The sequence below is a fragment of the Kwoniella europaea genome, chromosome 1 (genome assembly GCF_036810445.1).
Source record: "Kwoniella europaea PYCC6329 chromosome 1, complete sequence".
NCBI classification, from domain to species: Eukaryota; Fungi; Basidiomycota; class Tremellomycetes; order Tremellales; family Cryptococcaceae; genus Kwoniella; species Kwoniella europaea.
The window spans coordinates 8719933-8745857 of NC_089487.1; the positions used below are offsets into that span (position 1 = coordinate 8719933).

The 25925-nt window shown below is 45.2% G+C and overlaps 7 protein-coding genes across 7 annotated transcripts; 3 read left to right on the top strand and 4 right to left on the bottom strand.

The window, feature by feature from the left end:
- Window positions 1-2852: 2852 nt before the first annotated feature.
- On the top strand, window positions 2853-6240 carry V865_003321 (plasma-membrane proton-efflux P-type ATPase; the record flags this gene model as incomplete). Its single annotated transcript, XM_066227118.1, has 6 exons — window positions 2853-2899; window positions 2979-3019; window positions 3120-3214; window positions 3303-3475; window positions 3531-3887; window positions 3954-6240. 6 exons carry the CDS (start codon window positions 2853-2855, stop codon window positions 6238-6240), a joined length of 3000 nt encoding a protein of 999 aa, XP_066083215.1.
- Window positions 6241-6933: 693 nt separating this feature from the next.
- Window positions 6934-8555, top strand: V865_003322 (uncharacterized protein; the record flags this gene model as incomplete). Its single annotated transcript, XM_066227119.1, has 9 exons — window positions 6934-6984; window positions 7129-7231; window positions 7323-7388; window positions 7461-7613; window positions 7731-7811; window positions 7882-7980; window positions 8058-8160; window positions 8216-8268; window positions 8338-8555. The coding sequence occupies 9 exons, from the start codon at window positions 6934-6936 to the stop codon at window positions 8553-8555; spliced, it is 927 nt and encodes a 308-aa protein (XP_066083216.1).
- A 493-nt stretch (window positions 8556-9048) lies between these two features.
- V865_003323 (uncharacterized protein) lies at window positions 9049-9657 on the top strand (the record flags this gene model as incomplete). The annotated part of the gene is made up of 3 exons (XM_066227120.1): window positions 9049-9153; window positions 9239-9427; window positions 9502-9657. The coding sequence occupies 3 exons, from the start codon at window positions 9049-9051 to the stop codon at window positions 9655-9657; spliced, it is 450 nt and encodes a 149-aa protein (XP_066083217.1).
- A 202-nt stretch (window positions 9658-9859) lies between these two features.
- Window positions 9860-17520, bottom strand: V865_003324 (uncharacterized protein; the record flags this gene model as incomplete). The annotated part of the gene is made up of 27 exons (XM_066227121.1): window positions 9860-10130; window positions 10196-10238; window positions 10298-10452; window positions 10517-10887; window positions 10962-11066; window positions 11120-11356; window positions 11418-12020; window positions 12086-12223; window positions 12287-12377; window positions 12438-12618; window positions 12675-12723; window positions 12788-13073; window positions 13135-13300; window positions 13362-13395; window positions 13465-13864; window positions 13921-14061; window positions 14122-14156; window positions 14224-14562; window positions 14631-14893; window positions 14965-15504; window positions 15567-15656; window positions 15712-15953; window positions 16020-16131; window positions 16207-16644; window positions 16706-16757; window positions 16820-17410; window positions 17491-17520. 27 exons carry the CDS (start codon window positions 17518-17520, stop codon window positions 9860-9862), a joined length of 6003 nt encoding a protein of 2000 aa, XP_066083218.1.
- Window positions 17521-19890: 2370 nt separating this feature from the next.
- Window positions 19891-20626, bottom strand: V865_003325 (uncharacterized protein; the record flags this gene model as incomplete). Its single annotated transcript, XM_066227122.1, has 3 exons — window positions 19891-19996; window positions 20075-20414; window positions 20497-20626. The coding sequence occupies 3 exons, from the start codon at window positions 20624-20626 to the stop codon at window positions 19891-19893; spliced, it is 576 nt and encodes a 191-aa protein (XP_066083219.1).
- Window positions 20627-21437: 811 nt separating this feature from the next.
- On the bottom strand, window positions 21438-22357 carry V865_003326 (uncharacterized protein; the record flags this gene model as incomplete). Its single annotated transcript, XM_066227123.1, has 3 exons — window positions 21438-21639; window positions 21793-22102; window positions 22264-22357. 3 exons carry the CDS (start codon window positions 22355-22357, stop codon window positions 21438-21440), a joined length of 606 nt encoding a protein of 201 aa, XP_066083220.1.
- A 931-nt stretch (window positions 22358-23288) lies between these two features.
- On the bottom strand, window positions 23289-25131 carry V865_003327 (uncharacterized protein; the record flags this gene model as incomplete). Its single annotated transcript, XM_066227124.1, has 14 exons — window positions 23289-23382; window positions 23450-23472; window positions 23577-23610; window positions 23678-23774; window positions 23857-23877; window positions 23958-23984; window positions 24055-24077; window positions 24136-24167; window positions 24256-24356; window positions 24595-24631; window positions 24722-24796; window positions 24910-24928; window positions 24989-25016; window positions 25086-25131. The coding sequence occupies 14 exons, from the start codon at window positions 25129-25131 to the stop codon at window positions 23289-23291; spliced, it is 657 nt and encodes a 218-aa protein (XP_066083221.1).
- Window positions 25132-25925: the final 794 nt, after the last annotated feature.

Genomic DNA, 25925 nt, shown 5'->3' on the forward strand with positions numbered 1-25925 from the left:
AGGTACTGGTTGATGTGGCATTTATCTGCAAGCATCGACGTGTAGCTGATCAGATGACTCCGCTTTACTCTTCTCGGAGTAGATCTGGGTGGGAGTGGGAAAGTATTCAAAAACCGCTCCAAGGAATGATGTGATGTACGACTGCAAGTATGTACGTCTTGGCGATCTCCACTTAGGTACGACCCAAATCAAAAACTCTGAAGCTTCCTTGAGGTTTGGACCTTTATCTCGGAGAGGGGCTTTTCAAAGGTACCACTCTCACCGCATCACATCACATCTTTAAACGGAGATTTAGAGGCTCTGAGTGCGTCGTGGCTCCAACCCCGTTTCATGGGGCAAATTGAGCACTCATGGGGGTTTGGTGAATTGAGGTAAGAGCATACATGGAGTGAGCGAGGAGTGATACGGACTTTGTCAACTGCCAAGAAAAGCAATCTACCAATTTTCATTATTTGAACGGTACAGGCAATGGCGCTTTGGTGAAAATTCGAAAATTCTCATCCTTCCTTGGCCTTGCGTCGAAATGCTATCGCAGATTTTAGCGAGATCTATCATGCATTATCGGAATTAGGCGATAACGACCAGGCCAAAACAAACATTCCAAATTCCGAAAGGAAGCAAGGAAGAAAGTAAGGATACTTACTAACTGCGTACCCAGAAAACAGAAAACCTGATGACGGGAAGGTAAATGACAGGGATCTGATAAGAAACCCTGAGAATGGAAACCGGAAGTTCCGGATGAATATAAGGATAACATGGATTAGGATGGATTCTAATCGTGCATGTTTGGGAATGCACCAAGCTAAGAAGTCGAGCACGACAGATGGTCGAGACAGTTGTTGTCAATTGCATCAAGGTGATCCTTGAGAGACGTCTTTGCGGATAGTTTTTCCTTGTTTCGGTCTCGGTCTCGGTGATCAGCTGAATTCGAAATTGGAATTGTCAATTTATGAATATGACAGCAGTGGCTTTTTCGCACAAGACCGAACTTATACTACCGGCCGCGGGTGGATGACTAGATGCGTGCATCTGCTTATGTAGATCTTGCCATTGTCATCTTATTGCAAGTTGCCAATCTCTTCGTCTGGCTCATCAAAGATGAAGGCGTGGACGTCAACGCTGGTAAGAGATGGCCGAGGCGACCAACTCCGCGCGAAAACATGTATCGAAGCTATCTATCTCACTGTTCCGCTTTAGTATGTGCACTAAAATGCTCCCTAGTGGTTGCCAAGAGTAACCGGCGGTGCATCCTCTTCCTCTTAGCATGGGATCATCACTATCAAGACAAATGCTTCCAATGTGATTCGATACCGAAGCTGCATAGCCACACTACATGCATAATCATATGGAGCCACAAGCTCAAGCGATTAAAAAACCAAACGGTGACCGAAGTAAAAAGGTCCCCATGTCAATGCCGTTACGACCACGCGGGTGGGGTATTTCAATTTGGTGCCTCTGCTAAGCGGGAACGAAATAAACAGTAAACGCAAACAAACACACATCCCCTTGAATGGCTTGTATCGGTATCACTTCAGCCTTGAAAATTGTCAGAAAACTGATGACTTCCTTCCATATAGCAGATTTCGACTCTACGAAACTCTTGCAACAAAGATGAGATGAATCATCTCCAACCGATGTGACGCCTTACGCATGCTGTCGTTGCCGAGAAATGATAAAGCACCTTTGGATGTACTGCCTTGTTGGCGATATAAGCTAAACTCGGACTTTATCATCCTAGTCTGACGTAGTTTATCCCCTGAAATCAGATTACTCAAGCCAACTCCCAGCTCGTCTCTTTCCCCTTTGCCCCATGCATCCACTTATCTGTTTCAGACACATCCGTTCAAGCACCAAGCGATTTACCGCAGAGTGGTTTTCTACTTTTAGCTAAACTCTTTAACTTCTGACCCCCTGGACCCTTAACCTCCCTTTTCTCAACCACCCTGGCCTGATCTTGATGCCGTCCTTCCCTCAGATTTCCGCGGCCATGGTTGTTTTTTTTTAGGCTATGGGCGTATGAGCAAATTCGTATGCATCCAATCAGATTGATAATTACTCGTCCGATTACGGCCACTCTCATATAAACCCCCTAAGGGCAGACGAAGACCTTTTCTTGTGATGGGATTTGCCAATCCAAATAATCAAATCGAAAGCAGATGAACCCCATCCCCCTCATTTTTTTTTTCCTTTCCACTGGATGAATTGATTTGATTAGTATCATTACTGTAGTAACATAGGTATCATCACCGTAGCTCTGGTCTGGTTTTAGTAATCTGACCAAACAACCTAACCAGGTAGGTTACCACATTACCACATTAAAACCCGTATCTTAACTACCAACTCCCCCCCTTTCTTTCTTTTTTCTTTCTCTTTCTTTCTCTTCTCTTTCCATCTATCTTCTCCTTTCTTCCTCCTACACCGATACATATATATAAACTCACAGATATAATCTTTTCTTCATCCTCCCCCCTTTCGTACACACAAGCATTTTTCGCCCGTTATATCTTTTTGACATAAACAATCAAATAGATAATTCTTTATCACCCTCTTCGAAATCACAAGCAGTGATCACAACACTCTACCGTCGAAGGATTCATTCTGATTTAAACCTCGTCATACAACCCCCTCTTGTATCAGAAACTGAAAAAAATCCTTTTGATCTAGCTTCTTGGCAAAGCGAAGTTTTTCGTTGAAACCAGCCAGCCCAAATCGAACAGCCCACCCGAAAACAACTAAACACACATAGTTGGGGCAAGTTCACTTCATATATCTCCCTTCTTACCTATTTTATTACACCTTCTACCCCCTTTTGATCGCTCATACAACTAAATTCCCCCGTACGCCCACCCAATATGTCCACAAACGAGAAAGTTGGACATACTGAGGAGGCTCCTGTAAAGTGAGTACTACCCCTTGCTCCACCTTCCATCAATTCGCATGCATGACAGCTGACATTCCTCCTGTCTCCGCTTTGTTAGGGAGTCATCCATCGAAAACAAAGTTGCCGGTGATGCACCAGGTGAGTGCGGAGCTGAGTTCTCTTCACCCTGAATAAACATTCACACGTGCGAAAAACAACGCAAGGGCAAACTCGCTGACTTGTACGCCCCATCATGTAGCCCTTGATGACGCTCCCGAAAAGAAGAAGAGAGAGTACAAGGAAATGGAGCATGAAACTCATGGTGATCTCCACGCTAAGGTTGACATGAACACTGTGAGTGGATTCGACTGGAATGACCAGCCACCTTTCCTTTGTTTTCCCGCCTTATGTTGGTTCTCCCGCTGATGACCATGCATCACAGATCCAATTCACTGCTACCGATCTTTACGACAAAGACAAGGTCGATATCGAGCACGTTGTCATGGAGGAAGTATTTCAACTTCTTCAATGTGACGAAGGTGGTCTTACCGAAGCGGAGGCTACCGACCGTATCGGTATCTTTGGTCCTAACAAACTTGAAGAGAAAAAGGAGAAGTGAGTGCAGCATCGATATTCACCATCGCGACAATATCGCTGACAATCCCTGTAGTGTTTTCCTCCAATTCCTTTCCTTCATGTGGAACCCTCTTTCATGGGTCATGGAAGGTGCTGCCATTGTCGCCATCGCACTTTCCAATGGTGAAGGTGAACCCCCCGATTGGCAAGATTTCGTTGGTATCGTTCTCTTGCTTTTGATCAACTCCACTATCGGTTTCGTCGAAGAAAGGAATGCTGGTAACGCTGTCAAGGCTCTTATGGACTCCCTCGCCCCCAAGGCTAAAGTGAAGCGAGACGGTAAATGGAGAGACATCGAATCTTCCGAGTTGGTTCCAGGTGATGTCATCGCCTTCAAGCACGGTGATGTCTGCCCTGCCGATTGTCGTCTTACTGAAGCCATTGATGTATCGTGAGTATACCATTCACGCTTTCACTCTCCTAGCTATTATCGCTGACTCTACTCTTCGCTTCTCAGTATGGATCAAGCCGCTCTCACTGGTGAATCTCTTCCTGTCTCCAAGAAACTTGGTGATGAGTGTTTCTCCGGTTCCACCTGTAAACAAGGTGAAGTCGAGGCTGTCGTCATCTCCACCGGTCCCAACACTTTCTTCGGTCGTGCCGCCACCCTTGTCGGTCAAGACAATGACCAGGTCGGCCACTTGCAAATGGTTTTGGCTCGAATCGGTTCTTTCTGCCTCGTTTCCATTGGTATCTTCGTCGTCCTCGAAATCGTTATTCTTTACCCCAGATTCCACTACACCTACCGAAGAGGTCTTAACAGTATCCTTGTATTGCTCATTGGTGGTATCCCCATTGCTATGCCTACTGTATTATCCGTTACCCTCGCTGTCGGTGCTCAACAACTTGCCAAACACAAGGCTATCGTTACCCGAATCACTGCTATTGAAGAACTTGCTGGTGTAACCATCCTCTGTTCAGACAAAACTGGTACCCTTACCACCAACAAACTTACCATTGACAAGGAGAACGTCAAATGCTACTCTCAATGGGATGTTGAAGGTGTCTGTCTCCTCGCTGCCTACGCCTCTCGAACTGAAAACCAAGATGCTATCGATGGTTGTGTCGTTGGTACCCTCCCTGACCCCAAACAAGCCAGAGAAGGTATCGATCTTCTCGACTTCAAACCCTTCAATCCTGTTGACAAGAGAACCGAAATCACCTACCGAGACAACCGAGACGGTGGTAAACTCAAGAGAGCTACCAAGGGTATGACTGGTATCATCATTGAGCTCTGTTCCCGAAACAAGACATCTGAACTTGAAGACCAACTCGAAGCTGATGTTGAAGAATTCGCCCGACGAGGTCTCCGAGCTCTTGCTGTCGCTTACGAAGATGTTGTTGGTGATGCCGCCGATGGACAAGGAACTGGTTTCGAACTGGCTGGTCTTCTTTCTATCTTCGACCCTCCTAGATCCGACACCAAACAAACTATCGATGATGCCATGGCCCTCGGTGTTAAAGTTAAGATGGTTACCGGTGATCAACTCGCTATTGCTAAAGAAACTGGTCGACGACTTGGTCTTGGTGACCACATGTACCCCGCTAAAGTGCTCAAGGATGGACCTGAAGCTGGTGGCAAACACGCCAACCTCGATGAAATGATTATGGATGCCGATGGTTTCGCTGGTGTTTTCCCCGAACACAAATTCGAGATTGTAAAGAGAATTCAAGCCCTTGGTCACTTGTGTGCGATGACTGGTGATGGTGCCAACGATGCTCCAGCCCTTTCCAGAGCCAACGTCGGTATCGCTGTCGAAGGTGCTACGGATGCTGCTCGAGGTGCTGCCGATATCGTGCTTACCGAACCCGGTCTTTCTACCATCGTCCACGCCATCTACGGTTCTCGAGTCATCTTCCAGAGAATGAGAAACTATGCCATCTATGCTTGTGCCGTCACCATCCGTATCGTCGTCTGTTTCGCTATTATGTCTTTCATCTGGCAATTCGACTTCCCATCCTTCATGGTTCTTATCATTGCCGTTCTTAACGATGGTACCATCATGACTCTCTCCCTCGATCGAGTACTTCCATCCACCACCCCAGACTCTTGGGATCTTGCCGAAGTATTCGCCTACGGTATTGGTTACGGTCTTTACCTCTCTGCTTCTACCATCGCTCTTTACGCTACCATGCACTCCACCACCTTCTTCGAGGACAAATTCGGCGTCAACGCCATCAAGGAAACCAACGATCCTCAAGGTCATATGGTCATCTACCTCCAAGTTGCCATTATCTCTCAAGCTCTGATCTTCGTTACCCGATCTCACGGACCCTCATGGACTGAACGACCTTCGGTCGCCCTCATGCTTGCTTTCTGTCTCGCCCAATTGATCTCCTCCATCATTGCCGCTTTCGGTGACTGGGGTTTCACCCAAGTACACTCTATCTCCGGTGGTTGGATCGGTATTGTCTGGGTATGGAACATCGTTTGGTACTTCCCTCTCGATGCCGTCAAGTTCTTCATGAAGAAAACCATCATCGCCGCTCTTCAAAGACGAAAGGCCAGAAAGGCTGCCGTCGCTACTGTCGACGAGAACGGAGAGAGACTTCAACGAACTGCCTCAAGACACGAATCTTTGTACTCCAACCGAACCTCTTTCTTATCCCGAGCTGCCAACAGACTCAGAGGCGGTGCCAAGATCTCCATGTCCCAAAACGAGCTTCAACGATTCTCTTCCATCCAAGCTCAACAATCTGGTGCTGCTCTTACCAGAGCTCACTCTAGACCTGCTGCCGCATAAGCAGTTCAAGTCTAGTCTGTCGCGCCCACCCCTGTAGCCAGACTTGCACATTCTTCTCCCTCTCCTCTTACTCTGTAGCAGTCTAGGTGAATTTCTAATCATTCGAATACCTAAAATACACATCCTTTACTACGTTATACATTAATATAAATTGCATCTTCTCCTACATCCTCAATCCTCGCATTTTATCTTAAACCTACCTCCTTCCCCCCGTATATTCCGAGCTATATCCGTATACTCGTTAATATCTGTTTATTCCTTAATTTCGACATATATATCTATCCTGATATGTATCTTGAACTTGTGTTCTCGTTATCTGTCGTCAGTAGTTTTTTTTCTCTTCTTTTCTCTCGCATAGCCATATATCTATCTATATAAAAAAACATTTCGAAATGCAGATTTGATCGGATTAGCTTGGTTGTGCGGTTGCATGATAGCATGAAGCAAGAATGACTGAGCGTGCATGATGAATTGAACAGACGTGAAAGCGTGAGAAAGGAAAATGGTATGGTATGGTAGTGATGACGTTGTTAGCCGACAAGGGTGATGTAAGATATAACAATTGTTGTTCAACTTTATGATCATCTCTTATCATTTCGCATTGTACATCTCTCATCATCTATACTGCACATTCATCCATCTTCCCTCATCATCCACCCTCACCTGTAGCATACCGACTTTGATCCAAGCACGATGCAAGGCAAATTCAGTGGATTCCTAGGGAAAGCGCAAGCCGCTCTCAAGGTATGTACCTGTACTCCACTCTGCTTAATCCCAAACACTTCAAATACAAAGATAAGACAGATAGATCTGTTTATGAACACCTACAACTGATGGCATCATTTCCATTTGTATCTGGCTAACGCTCATGATCTGGTTTGTGTATAGGACGGACAAACGAGAGCGGTATCAGGTGGTTCAAACTTGATGCAATCTTTCTCTCTTCCTGGTGAATCGCAGAAAGCTGCCAAAATACTTAAGAGTTTCCTCGGTAAGTCATGCAACACCACACCATATTCAATGTCTTGGTGTATGAGGAATTGTATTCTGATGATGATGATATTGGTTGAATTGGGATACAGCCGACCCTACAGCTCCTCAAACAGCTCTGAACTCAATACCGAAAGCAGTCCTACAGAAAGCCAAAGGTAAGTCGCTAGCACATGTAGTCTGACCAATATCATCCTGGTCATACTGATAATGTTCTGGTCACCTGTTAGGTCTCGCGGTATTCACCATCCTCAAAGCGGGGTTCGTATTCTCAGGTAAAGCAGGATCAGGTTTAGTCATCGCCCGGCTACCTGATGGAAGTTGGAGTGCACCGAGTTGTATCGCCACGGCAGGTGTGGGATGGGGATTGCAGATTGGTGCAGGTGAGTCAAGATGCCCTTTCATATCTTTCAACCCCCGACCCTTTCCAATCCACCTGAGCAGCTGACTTATTTGAGAGTGGGCGTTTTGCTAATTTATGATGACTGAATATCACACAGATATGACAGAAGTGGTCATTGTGCTAAATTCCGATGAAGCCGTCAAAGCGTTCTCAAGAGGTGGTAATGTTACTGTAGGAGGTGGGTCTCCCCTTTCTTCCTCGTCTCATGAGATGAGAAGAAGGCAAGGCTAACGAGAATCGGTTTTCAGGTGGCATATCGGCTGCTGCTGGACCTATCGGTACTGGAGGTCAAGTATCGGCTTCCTTGGCTAATCCAGCTCCCATGTTCAGCTATAGTAGATCCAAGGGTGAGTCATATATAGGACACTGCAACCTTCTTCGTGGATGTAGGACTCGCAAAGCTGACTTTACTGTATAATCATAGGACTCTTCGCAGGATTGACGTTAGACGGAACAATCCTAGTAGAAAGGAAAGACGCAAATAGGGATTTCTACGGAAGTACCATTTCGTCGACAGATATCTTGACGTGAGTCAGCTGTATCTATGCTGATCCGAGCGCTCAAGCTGACATAGGAATGCAGTGGAAGAGTACCTGCGCCTGAAATTGCTGGCGAGATGTACGATATCATTGAAGGTAACTACAATCTACTAAAGCGCTCGATTTATTCCACGTCATCTAAGCTGACTCCCTTATCCGCCGTAGCCGCAGAGGGTCTCGACGAATCTGGACTTCCTGCCGAGGCCTACGTCCCAGGTCAAGGAGGCGAACCACTCCCTGTACCTAGTCCTTCGACGGGTTATCCGACTGCTCCCCCAGCTGCCTCATCTGGCGTCCCCCCAACTTCCGCTGTCCCTCCCACCGCACCCGCAGCTGTTCCGGGTTCAGGCAACAAAACTGTATTCGACGCTACTGCTCCTTGATCTAATCGGAGAACGAAATGAAATGACATCAAGAGATGAGGTACATGCGAAGCAATTTATTATCAATAGTAAGGGCGTGGGGATGGGAAGATGGTATATTGTAGTAACGTATTTTGTTTGGCTCGAGGTCAATATGGATGTGAGTTTCATGTGCAATCCTGATCGCGTTGAGCTGAGCTCAGGTGAGTTCAGCAAATAATGTACTCGGTGGTAGAAAATCAGCATGGGAAAAGAAGTTGACTGAAAATATAAATATGACGTTTGATACCTACTCTTTCTCCTTTCATCGAATCCTTTGTTGACTAACTCCTTCATCTGTATATGTCGATCTCGATCTGAGCCTCACTCACCAGTCAAAGTGCAGTCAAAGTTGTCTGACGGTCCACATGAATGAGTATACATGAAGTGTATATTTGATTTCTTCTACTGACAAATAAATCAATTTACCATTATACATGAAACAATTCGTTTTACCAACGACTAGACTACAGATATGACCTTCACCCCTTTACTCAGTGAGACCAGCCCTCACGATAGATGGATATCAGGCTGTCAAGCGATATTCGCAGGATTCGTCGCTCGAGCCATCGAGTTGAAGGTGAGTGAAACGCAAATAGCTAAACATCTAGCGATCTTCAGTATGATGTCTAATGAAGGGAACATCGATGGTGGTCTGGTGGTAGATCCAACCTACTATACGACGTTTCTGGTTCACCGATCAATCATCATTACTCTTACCCAGTTTAAGAAGTATGGTACATTCTCAGCAACAACATCAGCATCCAATCCAGAACGATAATGACAATACGAGTACAAGTCAAGATACGATTTTACAAACTACATTATACCAGTTACTAAATTCGAAGCAGAATGTATGTTTACCTGGATTTTCGAGTGACGATCAAGCTATCTTAGCTAATCTGATATTGGATGCGACTTCCTATAGAAATTCACTGAACTCTCTTCATCCACATCACAGTCATCAGATGTAATTGATCAAGAGTGGGAATTGACCAAAGCTGGTAAACAGACTTTCCGTCTGATACCTAAACCCACCACTTCGATAGATCTAGCTACTCACCATAAACAATTCATAATGTAAGGTCTGGAGTGGAGGAATCCATCATTACGGTCAATCGGGAGATGTGACTGTAGTAGTAGTTGTAGTGCACAAATATGTTAAGTAATGCATTAATTCTGCCTTTGCGCACACAATATCCATAAACAAGCAAAATAGTACAACTTTTTTTCCTTTCTCATAGCAAACACAAACACAACATCCTACGCGATAACAGCAAAAATCCTTATACATTCCCTGTTCCAGCGGTTTTATCCGCCGAACCTCTCCTCGAAGCAGGCTGACTCGTACCTACCACACCCGTAGCTTTTATCTCAGCCGAGGGTCTTCTCGAATGTCCCCCAGTCAGGGAATTCCTCCTCGAGACGGCTCTAGAGGGAGGAGCAAGTGCACCTCTACCTGACCTCAGAATACCTTGTGCGGAAGCTATGGATAATTGAATCCGACAGGTATCGCAATATCTCATAGTAAACGTTTCGACATGTAATGCGTGGGTACTAAATCCAATCCAATCCATCAGTCAACCATAAACAACGAGCAAGAATGCACTAAATGGACATACCCGCAGAACGCTCCTCCACATCCTCCACAATGTCTCTTGGGCTCTGCAGACAGAATTATGGTCAGTCCTCGTCTCAGAAATTATCGGGCCAAGGTGACTCACCCAACAAACCGAAATGTCTCGCACAACCTTGTGCCATGCAATGATGTGATACGTTCTCCGAAACATGTCTAGCCGGTCCATCAGGTAATGACCATTGATACAAGCTGTATTTCGACTTTTCGTCAGAAGGCGCGAACGCAGCGTACAGCGTTTCCCTATAACAACAAACCACAGTCAGTATGGGTACATTTCAATGTGTGATGGATGGTGTATACATACCCCATGAATTTGACCATACAGCATTCCCCACCTAGATGATCATCCGACCTTGAGATCTTGCCTTGTTCGACCAAAGTCCAAGGTCTGACCATCTCTTCATCCGAGGCCATTGGATCTTTTTGACCTGGAACACATCGATACAGAACTACCTTTGCTCCTACACCTATGACGAAAAGTACTCCGCCATTCAGGAAATCTCGATTTAAGAATGATATCCCACCTGTAAATTCTATTCGATCATCTGTCTCAGAGTAGGTAGAGGATTTATCGGATGCTCCGGAAGATCCCTCTTCGATGGTCGTTGATGCAATCGGATGACCGTTCAGTGAGAACAGACAGAGGTATCGAGCTGAAGCCAGGGCGATTTGACCCTATCAGAATATACATTAGCGATTAATGTCTCGGTTTATGACCTGACGACACATGCAAAGACTTTTCCACTCACATCGGCTTCGTTGACTGCACAATACTTGATAGGCTCTTTCATGCCCGTCTGTAGCGTTCTGGTATATCGCAATCTATTCGTATCCCATACCATTGCATTGCCATTCTACACAGCATACTCAGCAATATATCCACAAAAAGCCATTGCGATCCACTCACCTCTGATCCGCTCACAAGCAGACTCCACGAGGTGTTCGCTGCCAAGCATGTGATTTTGCCAACGTGGCCTCTGAGGGTAGCTTCTCTTTGTAAAGTCGCATCTCCACGTCGATAACCACCTGATTTTATATTCAGTCTCCAAGCAGTCAAAACTCCATGACCGGATACAGTAATGAGTAGAGAGGGGGAAGCGAATATTGCCTCGACGACATATATGCCTTCAACCAAGTGAATAAGCTGGAACAACCAATGGCTTGTTAGGTCATACTTTAATAATCATCTCGATTCAGCTACTCACCTTGATCTGTGATTCCTGATAATAGATTCTGATCGAACCATCTGTGAAACCATACTGTAGTGATAAATGAGGATGTCCAGGAACTACCAATCTAAACTTCTGAGTGGACTTGGGTTTGGTATCCACCCCATATGGAGGTACAATATCATCTATCGGAACTGATGCTTCCGAAATGGGTAATATACTTCTGAAAAGCAATTGCCAATGTTCTGCTACACCGAATCGAACCGAGAGCGGTAAGCTTGATTTCCCACCTACATATCGATGAGGATGAGGTTGTTTGAAAATCTGTAAAGGCGTTTGACCGAAATTATGAATTATAGCGGTCGATGCTGCTTTTTCACCTTCGTCCTCTATATTCTCCAAGTCGATCGCTCCTCTGTACGATAAAGGGTGGAAGCAATTCAAGGCGGATGGATCACGTTGCTTGTACCCAAACGTCAAGTCTATCCAGTAAGAGAGGTATCGTGAGACGTAGTCGGACTCCAACGCTTCTCGGTGTTTGTGTATGAACAACATGGGATCGCCCAATGCCCATGGCGGCAGTATGACGTCGTCCACTTGGTCCCCGGAAGTTTGTTTCCTACCAAAGTCGTGGTGATTCTGTGCCCAGCAGAATGTAAGCTTTGGATCGGTTTATTAAGACATTAGGTGCGAGTTAAGCTTACCAGATTCCTTAAGAACGCCGGAGTATAATAAAACTCTGGGATGAGCTCCCTTACATCTCCTCTATTATCTGCCGAAGCAGATTCCCAGGCTCGTGGTATACTCGAGAATAGACGATCGGCCAGATCGAAATTACCACCCTGGTTGACGTTGACAGTTAGCTGAAATACATCACTTGCAAAATCATGAATTCAAAAGCTTACCTGTAAAGCCAAGAAAATTTCGGTGAATGGTGACAGACGAATCATGAACCCGCAAACAATCATCGAGGAAGTATAGTGAGTACCGTAATGGCTATTCGTACACAAGATGAGCTTTGGCTTACGAATTACGGATGATGACAAAACAGCTTACAAAGGTTTCTCTCCAACTCCTTCGGTCGCACTATATCTTTCTACCGCATCTTCTCTTCTGGCTGGAGTCAAAGCTCCCATGGGCCATTTGAAATCTCTAAAACTGCTATCCGAGTGCAAGTCAAGTATATTTGACGTGTAATCTGCCAGAACCCAAGGGAAAACGGGGTATTGGGTGACATCTGAGAAAAACTTAGATCAGCAATTATACTAAGGAAGACAATAAAGCGGATCTCACCATTCGGAGTTCGGTTGGCATATTGATTGAGTAATTGCAAATATGCGAACTAGTTTTGGACCACATCAGCTTCACGGTGTAATGACATGTACAAAGGATACAATACTGCTCACATTGCTTATTTCCCTATTTTGCCATTTCCTCATCAAAGCTTCCAATTGCTGTTCGGATCTATCCATAGCTTTGGCAACAGTGTCCACCACGAAATTACCAATGACCGACCGAGAGATCGCATCTCTATGATCATTCTTAGACCCGATCTTCTGGACGACAGCCTGACGTTCTTTCTTATCTTGAAAGACGATTAGGAAGTTTCGTTTGTCCGAGAAATACAGTTCTAAAGCTACATCTCTGAAAAGGAAGGCTCGTTTGTTGTTTTCCACAATTTCATTGTATGACCTATACGCACGGACATCATGAGCTCCGAGATCGTCAGGTTGAGGAAAGTTGTGTGACTCACCATCTATGACTTTGTTGATCACCTGCATCTAAACCTGCTAGAGTTCCCGATGGAATAGATAAGACATCTTTCTGAGCATCTTTCGCATCAATCACCTCGCCATCAGCAGTTTGCACAAGTCCATCGACCAAATATAAATTCTTCTTTCCAAGAATTAGTAATCCGGCTAAAAACGAATTACCACCCAATCAGCTAAATTGCAAATCCATATGCAGCGTAAGACTTACGACAAGCATCGACCCCGACTATTCGAACGATATTCTACATCGTCGATTCACATATCAGTTCGAATACCACTTACTAAGTGATTCAGTTCAAGATAACACTTACATGAGCTTCCTCTACAACATCACCAGCTTGTAGAGTCCTAGCAATTCTCCTCATCTTATCATTCTTATCATCTTCCACTTCCAGGTAACTCTCAATCTCTCCATTATCATCCGAAGCTACACTCGGAGACTGGTTCGAGCCTGCCCCATTTCCAGTCCCACTTCCCGCCGAAGGCGTAGCGGCCCCTCCGGATGTGGTAGGTGGGAGTAAGAGCGGTTCTTCTTCTGCTATAGGTGCCGAGTCTCCTAAAGCCAGGGCAAATGGGTCTTCCCATGGTGCGACGTTGATTTTCGATACTGCTGAGGACAGCTCATCGACAGATGGAATGGCATCTCTCAGCTTATGTCTAGTGCGCGATACTCCAGATTCAGGGAGGTTGGTTACTCGTTCCAGTCGAGCTCTATTGAAGGGATAAGCTTTCATTGCTGCATTCTTCCGTCAGACTGGGTAGCTTACCTCATACGGAGAGGTCCCTCACTCCCATCCAGACGCCAACAAACTTTGTCTTCCTTCTCAGGCCATAGTCCATTCTCCGCGCGCAGAGCCGCTGCTTGTCTAGGCCAGTCGATCGACGAGAGCTTCTGCCAATGTTCCTTCCTATATGACCAGAATCAGCGCCCATTCAGTCTCCTACAATCAGCTGGGGGAAGTCCTTACCTCTCCAAGGTCATCTTAGAATGGCTTTGCGAGTCCTATTGAATCGTGACAATATTGAGCTCAGTCCTGTTACTTTGAGCTGTTTATGCATGTAACACTCACGGTTTGTATAATGATCATCTTCCAAGCGGCATTCTTATCTTTGCCACCTTCCAGTATCGATTCTCCCGTGATGACTCTTTTCAGGGGTACTCGTTGTTCCATAATTGATCTGGACTTTGTAAATCCAGGCATATCCATCGACGGTCTTCTTCTGGATGGACCACCACCTATACCAGGTGTACTAACAGGGGAAGAACCGAATCTACCAGAAAAGGATTGTCCAAAATATGAAGAAGATCCTCCTATTCTAGGTGATGTAGGAGACATGATGAATGATGATGAAGTTGTAGCTTTAGGTGACGGTGATTGAGTGGAAAGCTGCTCAATAAGGAGTTTGATCTGGTACAAACAGCAGTAGGATTAGCATTTCGAGTGATGCATCAGTTTTATCAATTGCGTTCACTTGCCTGATTGACCAATGTCACTGGTAATTTGGCCGATTCTACCAGCGCCGTCAACAACTCAGCTGCAGCTTCTCTCTGTCCTCTGATGATTTCTGGTTTCCCGGTCGACCCTGCTGAAACAGCCGCGAAATCTGCTATGTTAGGTAAGAGAGCTTCGACCTTCTTCGATGTGAACTGTTTGCGGAATCCGGAGGAAGAGCGGTATATCGAGGTCATCTCTCTGAGCAAACCCTCTAATCGATTATCATCGCCGCCGGTCGGGTTATCTGTGAGTTCATGTGATTAATTAATCAGTCTCATTTGATCTGTCTGAAGAGTGGCAGAAAAGGGAACATACCATTCACCGCCGACAAATAGCTCATTGACCTAATAGAAGCGACCGACCTTCTTCTGCCTTGTAAGGAAGGTATATATCCCGCATCATCGGATTCTCCAACTTGTTGTAGCATCGAGTCCAAAGCAGCAAGTACACAAGTAGCCATATGAGGTGATTGTAGAGATTTTGTATTACGATCTTCACCGAGCATCATCCTAATTACCATAGTCTGGATATCGGATCTCCATATTGGTCCGAGTGTAGTAGCAAGTAATGCAAAACCACCTTCATTCTCGAAAGCCCTTTGGAATTGATCGGAAGACGAAGATGATGTTGCTGAAGTACACCTTTCCAAGATTTCCAAACATGGTATGACAACGTAATATGATGCGTTGGAAGAGATAAAAATGACCAACAGTCGATGCAAGGCAACGGACTTGTTCAGTTTTTTCAACCGGGCCTTGTCGGCGCACAAAGAAGCGATCATGTTGAGTATAAGAGCTGCAGGTACTTGATAAGGAGGTGGTTCATTTGTAGGGTTCAAACTGAAAGACATGTTATCTGGGGATTCGCAAGTCAGCTATACAACACCGGGTTAGGGAATAATCTTGTAATTAGCTTACTCTGACATAGAGAGGAGACCAGGTATGAAAATACAGGTTTGATAGCATCTTCACCACTCCATCTTGCTTCCAGAGCCAGCCTCAACGCGACTATAATACTTCAATTAGATTATTCCATCGGATAGTGTACAATGATCTAACTCACCAACCACATCAGGTACAACCTCTAAATCGAATAGACCAGACCTGAGTGCGTATAACATCTTCTTCACCACGGCAGATTTCTGGAAAGTTCTCAATACGTTGAATCTCTTATGTTTCGAAGTTGATAAGAGGTATTCGAAATGTTTCAAGTAGAATCGAACCACGTCATCTGAGGCATAAGACCAAAGCTCGAACTCCAGCCCGAGTGCTCTGTAAGCTACGGAATTATGTACTGTTGCCGTGCTATGAGCGAGGCTAAGTCAGCTTGATATGTCGAGATCTACCCAACGGGTTTTCTGATGCACTTACGCAGGTTTATCCATATTGATACCCAACATCGAAAGCAGGATCTTGGCACATTGCTCATCGAATAACTGCGACATCTTGGGTCTGAGGATAGCCGCAAGAAGGTCAAACCCATCTACCGCAGCCATACATCAGAATCAGCATCACCCACGGCTGATATTCAAAATGACAGTTGTGGTCAAAAGCTCACGTATTCGTTCCATCTCCTCACTAGCTGACCAACTATCTTTAATCATATCCCTGAACATTCCCAAAGTGGTGATCAATTCCTCTTTAGTACGACTGAGATCAACTAATTTCAGAAGTACTAATCCCCCACCGACCGCAGTGGTACTTTCGTCCAAACTCGTAGCTGAAAACGGACTGATATTCCCAACCAATCGAGCGGTACCATGACGAACCTGTTTGGCACGCAGTGGATGTGGAATAGCAGCATTGATACATGCTCCAAGGGTAGGATCGTAATCCCTCGCAGCGAGCGAAAGGATAATTATATCTTCTGGTATAGCTGGTCCACTCCGTATAGCTCGAACAAGGATGGAATTGGATGAATGGGTGAATATCTTCTTATCGTTTCCTACTCTGGCCAAGTTGCTGAGGTAAATATTGATCGAAGTTGCTCCTTCATCTGTATTCATACATTAGCCACCATGTTGATAACAAATCATGGGAGAGAAAATCCCACTTACACGTCAAAAATTTTCCAAGTGGTTCTTGTAAATTACCGGTGTACCTCGGACCCTAATATCATCCATTCTCAGTCATCTTTTCGTCCTATCCGAGACCCCAGGACAAGTACTCACAAGATGATGCATCAGCCTTACTAGATCTTCAGGGACAGCCTCCTCCAATAAAAGAGTCCGACCAAGCATCCATTCATTTTCCTCCTCTCGACCCACTGAACCTGATTTTCGAGGTTTCACTTCCTCTTCCTCAGGTCTATATTCTCTCCCAATCGCTATCCGAATAGCATCCCTCGGTATCTCACTTCTCACACCTAGCTGGGGAGGCTGCGTTGAAGTGACGGCAGAAGGTACGGGGAAGGGCATTCTCATAGCTCCCACTCTTAGACCATTGACGAATATCCTGATCTCACCTAAATCCGCTCCTTTCGGTTTCCTACACCCCACGGAGAAATGAACCCATTGGAAATGCGGTATCAAGGCGTCATTCGCTCCGCAGATCATCTCTCCGTCACTTGGTGAAGGTGGAGCAGTCTCGGAGAGGGGAGTGGATGATTGAGAAGAAGATGTTTCATGTGAATGTACAGAGGTCGTTATTCCTATCTGGGAGCTTTCAAGTATGCGTATCTGGAATAAAGGTTGTTTGGAACCCTTCTGTGACATGTGGAATAGCGTTAGGGGCTGATTCAGTTTGGTTATATGCAGCCAACACTACAAGAATGATCAGGATGAGTTGACGTCAGCTGAACCCGGCGAGTGAAAGTTTTAGAAAAGACTGGAACGGAACTTACAGAAAAGTTGAACCCTTTCTGTCCTCCCATCCAAGTTCTACCAGTCTCTTTCAACTGCAACCCCCCAAGAGTATCTCCATTTCCACCTTTGAACACAAACACATCAGGCCAGCGAGCTTTCATCGCATGTCTCAGTAGATCTAAAACTTCCAAATGCAAACTCTCTTCATCAGGTGGTAGTCTATCGACATCGATATGCAGGTCTGGTTTTCTTTTGTGTTTTATCTTCGGTGTATCTAGTATAGGTTCGGGGGAAGTGACTACCCCTGTAGGAGAAGAGATATCTGAAGGGGAAGCTATATTCACTTGATTGCCATTACCACTTCCACTATTTTCTGGATCTTCTTGTTCGACGACGACAGGTGAAGTTGTTTTGACCAATCCAAATAATCTCCAAACTAACGTCTGGGTAACACCAGCTTCTAACAATCTCCTAAACAAGGCTAAATAGATTTTCCGCAGGCTGTCCAAAGGAGGTTTCCATTCTTCTATTTGTTCCGCTACAGGGGAAGAATCTGCTTGTACCCAATCGTCTCTAGCTGGGAAGGTGACTTCATATGTTCTCTTTTCAGGTATACCATATAATCGTACGACCAAAAATTCAGATAATTGAGGTAATTGCGTAACAATGGCAAACAAGTTGAGAGTTGATGCTGAAGCTGCAACAAGTATAACTTGAAATGTAATTTCGATCAGACGCTGTTGTTCTCTGCCTTCTTCGCCTTCGAAAGAACTTTCCATATCGGACTGACGCCGTTTACCTTTACCTTTCTCATCCTCCCTTCGAATGTATGCCCAAAGTAATTTCAACGCTCCACTCGTCGACGGACGGATATTCAGGTCGCCCAGACGCTGTGAGATGATGGATGAGATAGATTGATCTGAAGTGGAAGTTGAGGTGGTCGGAGGTGACTGGAAGAGAGATAGGATCGAATAGTTGTTATTGCAGATATGAGCGAGAAGAACTGCTATTATCTGTGAATTTGGAGATTCAGAGGGAGGTGAGAGTTTGGAAAGACTGGGTAACAGTAACATATATCCGCCGAGTTTCTGAGTTTAGATAGTCAGCTTGGTTCGTGTTACAGTATTATGAAAGGGAAATACCATGCTTACCTCGAAATGTAGTTCACCTTGTCTATCCCCCAATGACCAAGCCAGCACCTCGAGAGCTAATCTGACACCCTCCATCCGCTGTATTTCACGTACTTGCCATTCTTCCTCGTTCAATGTAGCTTTCGAGTCTTCCTTAGAAGTCCAGGCTAGACCTTCGCTGAGGGAGAGGAGCAATGTTCGGAATCCAGTATGACGACGGAAAGCTCTTCGGGAGATAAAATGACAAGGTATCGATAGGAGTTGGGAGAAAGTCTGTACATAGCAGCTTATCAGCTGATAGACCCATCCTTCCCATTGAGGATTCAAACGAATTGTCATTTGCAGGGAAGGATGAACGGACTTACTTCGACGTATCGCATGACATCCGACCCATCTTCCAAACCCCTTATCTCCCTAAGATATTCAACAACTTTGATCGCATCTTGATCAGTCTCATCTTCATCTTCGCTCTCCTCATCTTTTACTGCCAGCTCTGTCCCTATCGACCATCCACTATCGCCCGCTCCATCATGCCCATGGGCAGATGGTACTCCGGGAGGAGCAGGGGATTTCGATCTACCCAATCCCGCCGGAGCGGGCGATTTGCTTCGTGCCCTGGTGTTTGACCTGGATCTAGTAGCGTACGGTACGGGAGTAGAGGAGGCGGCAGGCGTGGAAGGAGGTGGGGTGAGTGATTCTGGTGCTCGGGTTAGATCCTTGAATAGCTTGAACATGTCGTTCGACCAGAGAGGAAAAGGGAGGAGGGGAGGTGCAAGGCAGGTACTTGATTTCTCTTTTTTTCAGGTAAACCGTGAGCTAGGATTGGACAGTAGAAGATATAGTAGGGATTAGTCTGGGATATATGGTGTATATTATATGGTGTACGGTATATTTGGTGTGGATGTTATCCTTAGCAGGTGGACATGACCCGGTAATTGAGATGTTACGTTAATCCATCTCATCAACGGGATCAATTCATCCTCCAATCTATCCCCCTTCCCAGTGGCATCCCGCATGAGTTCCTCTGCGATTAGCCAGAGTTCAGTCAAATGTCTAGGCCTATCAAGATGTACTGTAGAACGAGCAGTAACAACGATGTGCTCAACACAAGTAGTCAGGGAGATCTCGCAAGATGTGAGGAAGAGAATAACCTTTCTGACCTCAGGTAGGGGTCAAGCTCTGCTCAAGCAAAGTCCGAACTATAGGATACATGCTCATTTTCACTGCCGTTTATATTTGTGTTTACTTCTTACGACTTCTAAACTAAACAATACAAATAATGGATTATAGGTACCACCCCTATCTTGTTTAAGCTAAAACTCTAGCTACTCCAATGGCAGCTGCACCACCAAGGAAGGCGGACCACATTCCAGGGGAGTAGACCAGTTGGCCAGCTGACGAGCCTGAGCCGGATCTACAGCCACATCATACATATATCAGAGATTGACCTTCTTCGATGAATCGAATATGATTGGGGGGATGGCGAACTTACGCAGCGGCAGAAGTAGCAGATCCAGCAGCAGAGGTAGCTCCACCAGCTGCAGAACCAGCGGCGGAAGTCGCACCACCGGCAGCAGATCCAGCAGCACTGGTAGCCCCCGCAGCGGCAGAAGTTCCTGCTCCAGCGACCGATGCAGCCCCCGAAGTGGCTTGTCCAGCTACACTTCCTGCTGCCGAGGTACCAGCCCCAACAGCACTAGTAGCATCGCCAACGACACTTCCCGCTGCTGAAGTAGCAGCACCGACAGCGCTGGTAGCGTCACCGATAACACTTCCCAATCCTCCGGTACCGGCTCCGAGAGCGCTGGTCGCATCACCTATAACGCTGCCGACTGATCCCCCACCACCAGTGGGGTTATTGATGGACCAATTGTTAGTCACTTGATACACCTGTTGGCCAAAGAGCTGACTCACCTTGTCTGGCTCCAATGCCAACGTTTCGTTCTGCACCGGCTTTTCCAATCTGGAAGTTTGGAGACGCTGGAGCGGGTTCAGCCAAAATGGCAGGCAAGAGGGTTAAAAGAGCGGTAGTGGTGAATTTCATTTTGGGTTTTTGCGAGATGATTTGATATGACTTGGGAGGGGATGAAGGTGTAAATAACGATGGGAATGGAAATTCAGTGCGAATATATTTAATGTCGATCTCTGGATCGTGGTTACTGCACTGAAATGCCAAGAATCCAAAAATCACCATGCAGATAGGATTCAATGATCACACCGAACCAATGTGCAATGCAGTGGGACTCCACTCTAGAACAGTGTGATGTGACGCGTTTGACGTACAGTATCGATACGTCATTCTGACACATCTGTTCATCACCCCACATGGTGAGTCACCGCAAGATCCACGAGGAGCATTCAGAATCTTTTCTCCTCTCTCTCTTCACTTCGCGACGGTTGGCTTTACACCCAAGTCTCATTCATGACCTATCACATGAGTTCCGCCTTTCTATGTCCACCAGACACAACGGCGCTATGAATACTTGATCCAGTCAAACTTAAATCTAGAGACCTCATGCAGCACTGCTTTGCATCACACTCAGACAAGACAGCAGGCGAATACAGTCCAGGAAAATCCGATAATAGATCTCTGGAAGATGTCAATCTGATTCAATATCGTTCTCGGTGCTGGACAGCTCATCTTCACGACCTTCAACGTTATATACGATATTAAATGAATGAAAGTCCGTTGACGGCAGAGATGTCTCTTCCACTCCCGTTCCTAGTTTGTTTTGTTGTTTGATATACACGGCGATGGTCTATTTTACAGGGTGATAGAGGGAAGATCACTATCAAACTTTCTATAAAGGAAACAAAAAGATGATCCTTGAGGTTTCAGAAAGTTCGAACGAGATTCAGATCTCAAGACCAGCAGCAGCTACTACAGCACCGAGACCTAAAGCGATAAGTTTATTATCTACACCAAGGGCGTATCCTGCACTATCACTTCCGGTAGCAGAGGCAGCAGCGGACGAAGCTGCAGAGGCGGCTGAACTGGCTTCTTTAGAGGCAGAGGCGGCGGCGGATTGGGTAGCTCCAGCGATGGATGAAGTAGCGCTATTTAAGTGATCACACAAAGTAAACAATTAGCATGTTACCTTTACTTCACTTCGACTTAAAAGTAGTGGTAGTGAGTGAAGTGGAAACGACCTAGCTGAGATTTCTGGTCATGGTGTGATGGATAAGGATAGGATAGAACACAAAACTCACCTTCCAATAGCAGCGGTTGCACTAGAGATCCTCGAAGCCACCGCACCCGAAGCAGATGTAGCGAGACTTTCGATCTCCGAGGTTGGAATACCGTTGGCTACTGCGGAGGTAGCTTCGCTAGCAACAGAGTCGATAGCGCTGGTAGCCTCGTCGAATGCAGAAGTTACGTCTGAAACGCCAGTGCCGACGGCTGAAGTGGCTTGGTCGAATACCGAGTCGATATCTGAGGTGGCGTCATCGAAGACACTGGTAGCGCCGTCGAGGCCGTCGTCTACCGCTGATCCGACCTCGTCACCGGTAGTTTCACCGTCTGTAAGTACAGCCAGGCAAGAATGTCAGCAGGAATTTATGAATGAAGATGTTTGGAGGTAGGGGCGTCGGGAATCTGAGGATAAAGAAGAAAGAAGAAAAGATAAGAGGATGAATAAGCAGAACAAATGGCGCTCTGGGCGTCGTATCTATGATGCTCACCATCTTGTCGTTTCACTCTTGGAGCAGCGGTGGGGGCAGTAGCAGCTACGACAGCAGCGAGTAAGGGAAGGATAGCAAAGAAAGTAGCCTTCATCTTGACTTGTTCTTGCGATTGTGTTTGGATTATATTTTTGTATTTATTTATCGATGAAGAGATTTGATATCGATATTTATTTTGATTTATCAGATGGGAAGAGGAATGAAAGATTCCAGATATGACAATGCACAGTGTGAGTATATATATATACGAGAGAGAGGGTATAGGGTATGGAATCAACAATTGAATGAAACGAGGAGATCAAAAGCAACACGGACAGGGACACCGCACTGCTAGTGCCATCGCTACACAGCCTCGGTCATCACGGTCCTCCATCATCAGCAATAGCGTCCAGACTCTGAGGATGAACTCTACATGACTGCGGATGATGTGCTCAGTGATCAGTGCAGATGGTAGTCATGTAAAAGAAGCATAGAAACAGCGCTAGAGAAAGGATCTTGTCAACAGGCTGAGATTGATGGATCAACGATATACACATATGACGTAACGAGGTTCGATGGTGGCAGTGCACTTAGAAAAGAGAGATTTGGATCATGTTGGAGAGTTAGTAGCAGACAAATGTAGATCTCAAAATACTGTATCATCCGATATCTTTCAGCGTTGTATGTCCCACCATGGGATCATCATCCGACTCTCATGATCAAATAATGAAGACAGGTTTGAACGTTTTATAACATGCGAGTTGAAAGGCTTCTGTACAAGCCATCACTATATTACTGTACATACACCACCTTCACCCATCCAGAAGAGGACACCTAGCTCTCTCTCTCTTGCTATTTCACACTTGAGTCGAAGAAATACGATATCGAATAATTCCCTTTTCTCATATCCTCAAAAGATTTATAGCGTATGTATATATTCTGCATTACTGAGAAAGGTGAGATGAGAGACCCTCAATGTCCCATCTGTCCTTTCGTTGCTCCCATCCTCCCATCCTCCCTTCCTTCATATGCTCACTCAAATTGGACTAACAATTACCCAATCTCAATAAAAGTAAATTCGCAGAATGGAAATTGTATTTCTTCTTCAACCTTTCCACACTTTCCTGATCGTTGTGAATACTACCAAACAACAGTCAGTTGCTGATAATACAGATTTGAGACTGTGTCATTTCAATACTTGACTTACCCATCGAAATACGTTTGTCCGAGCTACATATATAAGATATAAGGCAGATACATTGGTCAGTGATGATACAGTATTATCTCACTTGTACCTTCTATTGTGAGATCAAAGAGAGATGCTTGACATTCACCAGTGCATCCGATTTACGATAACCTTCCATCAGACTGTACCCCGAACCATCAGTACACATTCCACTGATACTTATCTCCACTGCAAGCGTACGGCACTTACTCGAAGAAACCCATTCTACGCTTTCCGAAACTGACATCAACCCAAATTAGCGAGGTGGTCTTCTGCTTTTCCCCAGAATTGTCATGGGGACATACTACTGTTGTTCCACTGTAAATATTTTCAAACATTAGCACTCTCGGAGAGATAGTACAGGGGGAAATTTGTGGTAAAGGACTCACTTATCCTAACCGCTCGAGGATCTACGGTGTCATGGGAAATTCATCGATTGTTTGTTGATTATTATCAGAAATGCTACGTAGGCTGGGATTGAATTACTCACGCATTTCTCCCAGCTCATCGACGTATACTGTATCAGGGGCCGTGTTAGCATTCGAATAAGCTTGGTTCAGATTGATGTAAGAGGGAAATGGACGTACATGGAGAAGCAAAGAAATCGTATCTGCAGAACGGACTATTGGTAACCTAGACTTTATATTGAATGGTGCAGCTGGACTTACATTGCGAATAAAACATCTTCACACGTTATACCCTATCCCGATGAATCAGTAAATCATCATGAGACCATTCCAGATTAATTAGATCTGATAGATTCAGGTAGTGTAATATATTATACTCACCATACGATTTCTTACTCTAATCGACCAACCAGTCTCCACATGACCTATATTTATCTCTTCAACAATTGGCGAAGTAGCAGGTTGACCTCTTTCTTTGATCCCTACGTAATCGCATAACCACATAAGCTTGGTTCGACCTTTTCATCTGTATATAGGTGTGACTTGTACTCACATTCCTATGTTACCACCAAAAGAGTAAACAAAGACCCAATAATCATGTCAATATCTCATTTCTACCATGGACATTAAAGGGGTAACTAACGGTTTCAGTATCTGATCATCATACAGTATATCAGCTTTCCATGTAACATATGAACATTCACTGATTTAGATACTCACCATCGAAATCAACCCAAATAGCAGCAAACATCGGATGCTGTATAGGATATCATATCCCATACATCAGCAATCAGCAATCAGCAATCAATTTCATTTTGATCAACGACCTTTCTTACGCCGTACTCACCTCAATCACATTCCAAGCCAAATACTTTGCATATGGTTTAGGATCCCAAGTTCTGAGTTGGAGCAATGGATGGATCTTAAGGGGTGTATCGAGTTGGGCAGCTTAGAGATAAGATAGTACCTGGAAAATACACACACATCGCTCAATCTGGTTAACCAAAACCTCGCTGATCCTCTTGGTAGACTTACTGGTCCATAACCTGGTCGACTGCAACAAAAGTTCAGTATCAGATTCTGTATGAGTGTCATACAAGAGAAACATACTTACGATGGCTTAAAAGGACCGATGGTAATTGCTATTCTCAACCATTGGTCAGTCACTAAGATCTGACCTGTATGTATTCTGTACTTTTTTTATAACTCACCCGCATCTCGAGGAGCACCAACTGGCTCTACACCCTGTCCTGACATCTTGTCTATTGTGACTTTTGCAGCCTATCGATCAATCGAGTTGAGCTGTGCTTCGTGATGTGTAGGGTAGCTGTATTGGTGGACTTTCAAGTGCTTGAGTGATGAGTATGTATCTTCAGTACATGGAGTGGATGAAAGGGTGAAAGTGATGAGGTGTTAGAAGCAATTGCTAAATTTATGATAGTACGAGAATAGAGAAAGGTATTCAAAGTCAGAGAAATCCAAGATGAAGATGGTTCAAAGTGAGTGACTACTGTATGTTAGAAGCTTTGAGCCGTTTGTTTATCTGTTGAGTAGTATGTGGAGTAGTAGAATATCACCCAACCTTTGAACAAAGGATAAAAGGCGGTAGGACGTTAGGACCACGATCAAAGGACGTTTGATCCTACATACACCGCTGCCCGGTTCCGGTACACTGGAAAATCGACAATATTCCAGAGATTACAAGGATCATGTTGATAGTCCACTTCTTCACACGTACATTTATATTTTGACTGAGTCGTTCAATCTACTCGAAAGTCGTATGAGATGTGGACATGATGGGTATCAGTTCTCGAGGTTGGACGGTCGTGCGGTGTGTATATCCCTGCTGTGTCTACACACAGAGGTAGATCTCATGGTTGGATTACACAGTGCATTCCTTATCTGGTAGGTGATCTAAGAGTCCCACACAGCATGATGCCGCACCACTAACATGACCTCGCTGCCTTTAGTACAGTTTAAACTAAACTTTCCTGATGCAGCATGCTTGTACAGCTGTATATCCAATTGGGTTGATAACGCAATCGATATCG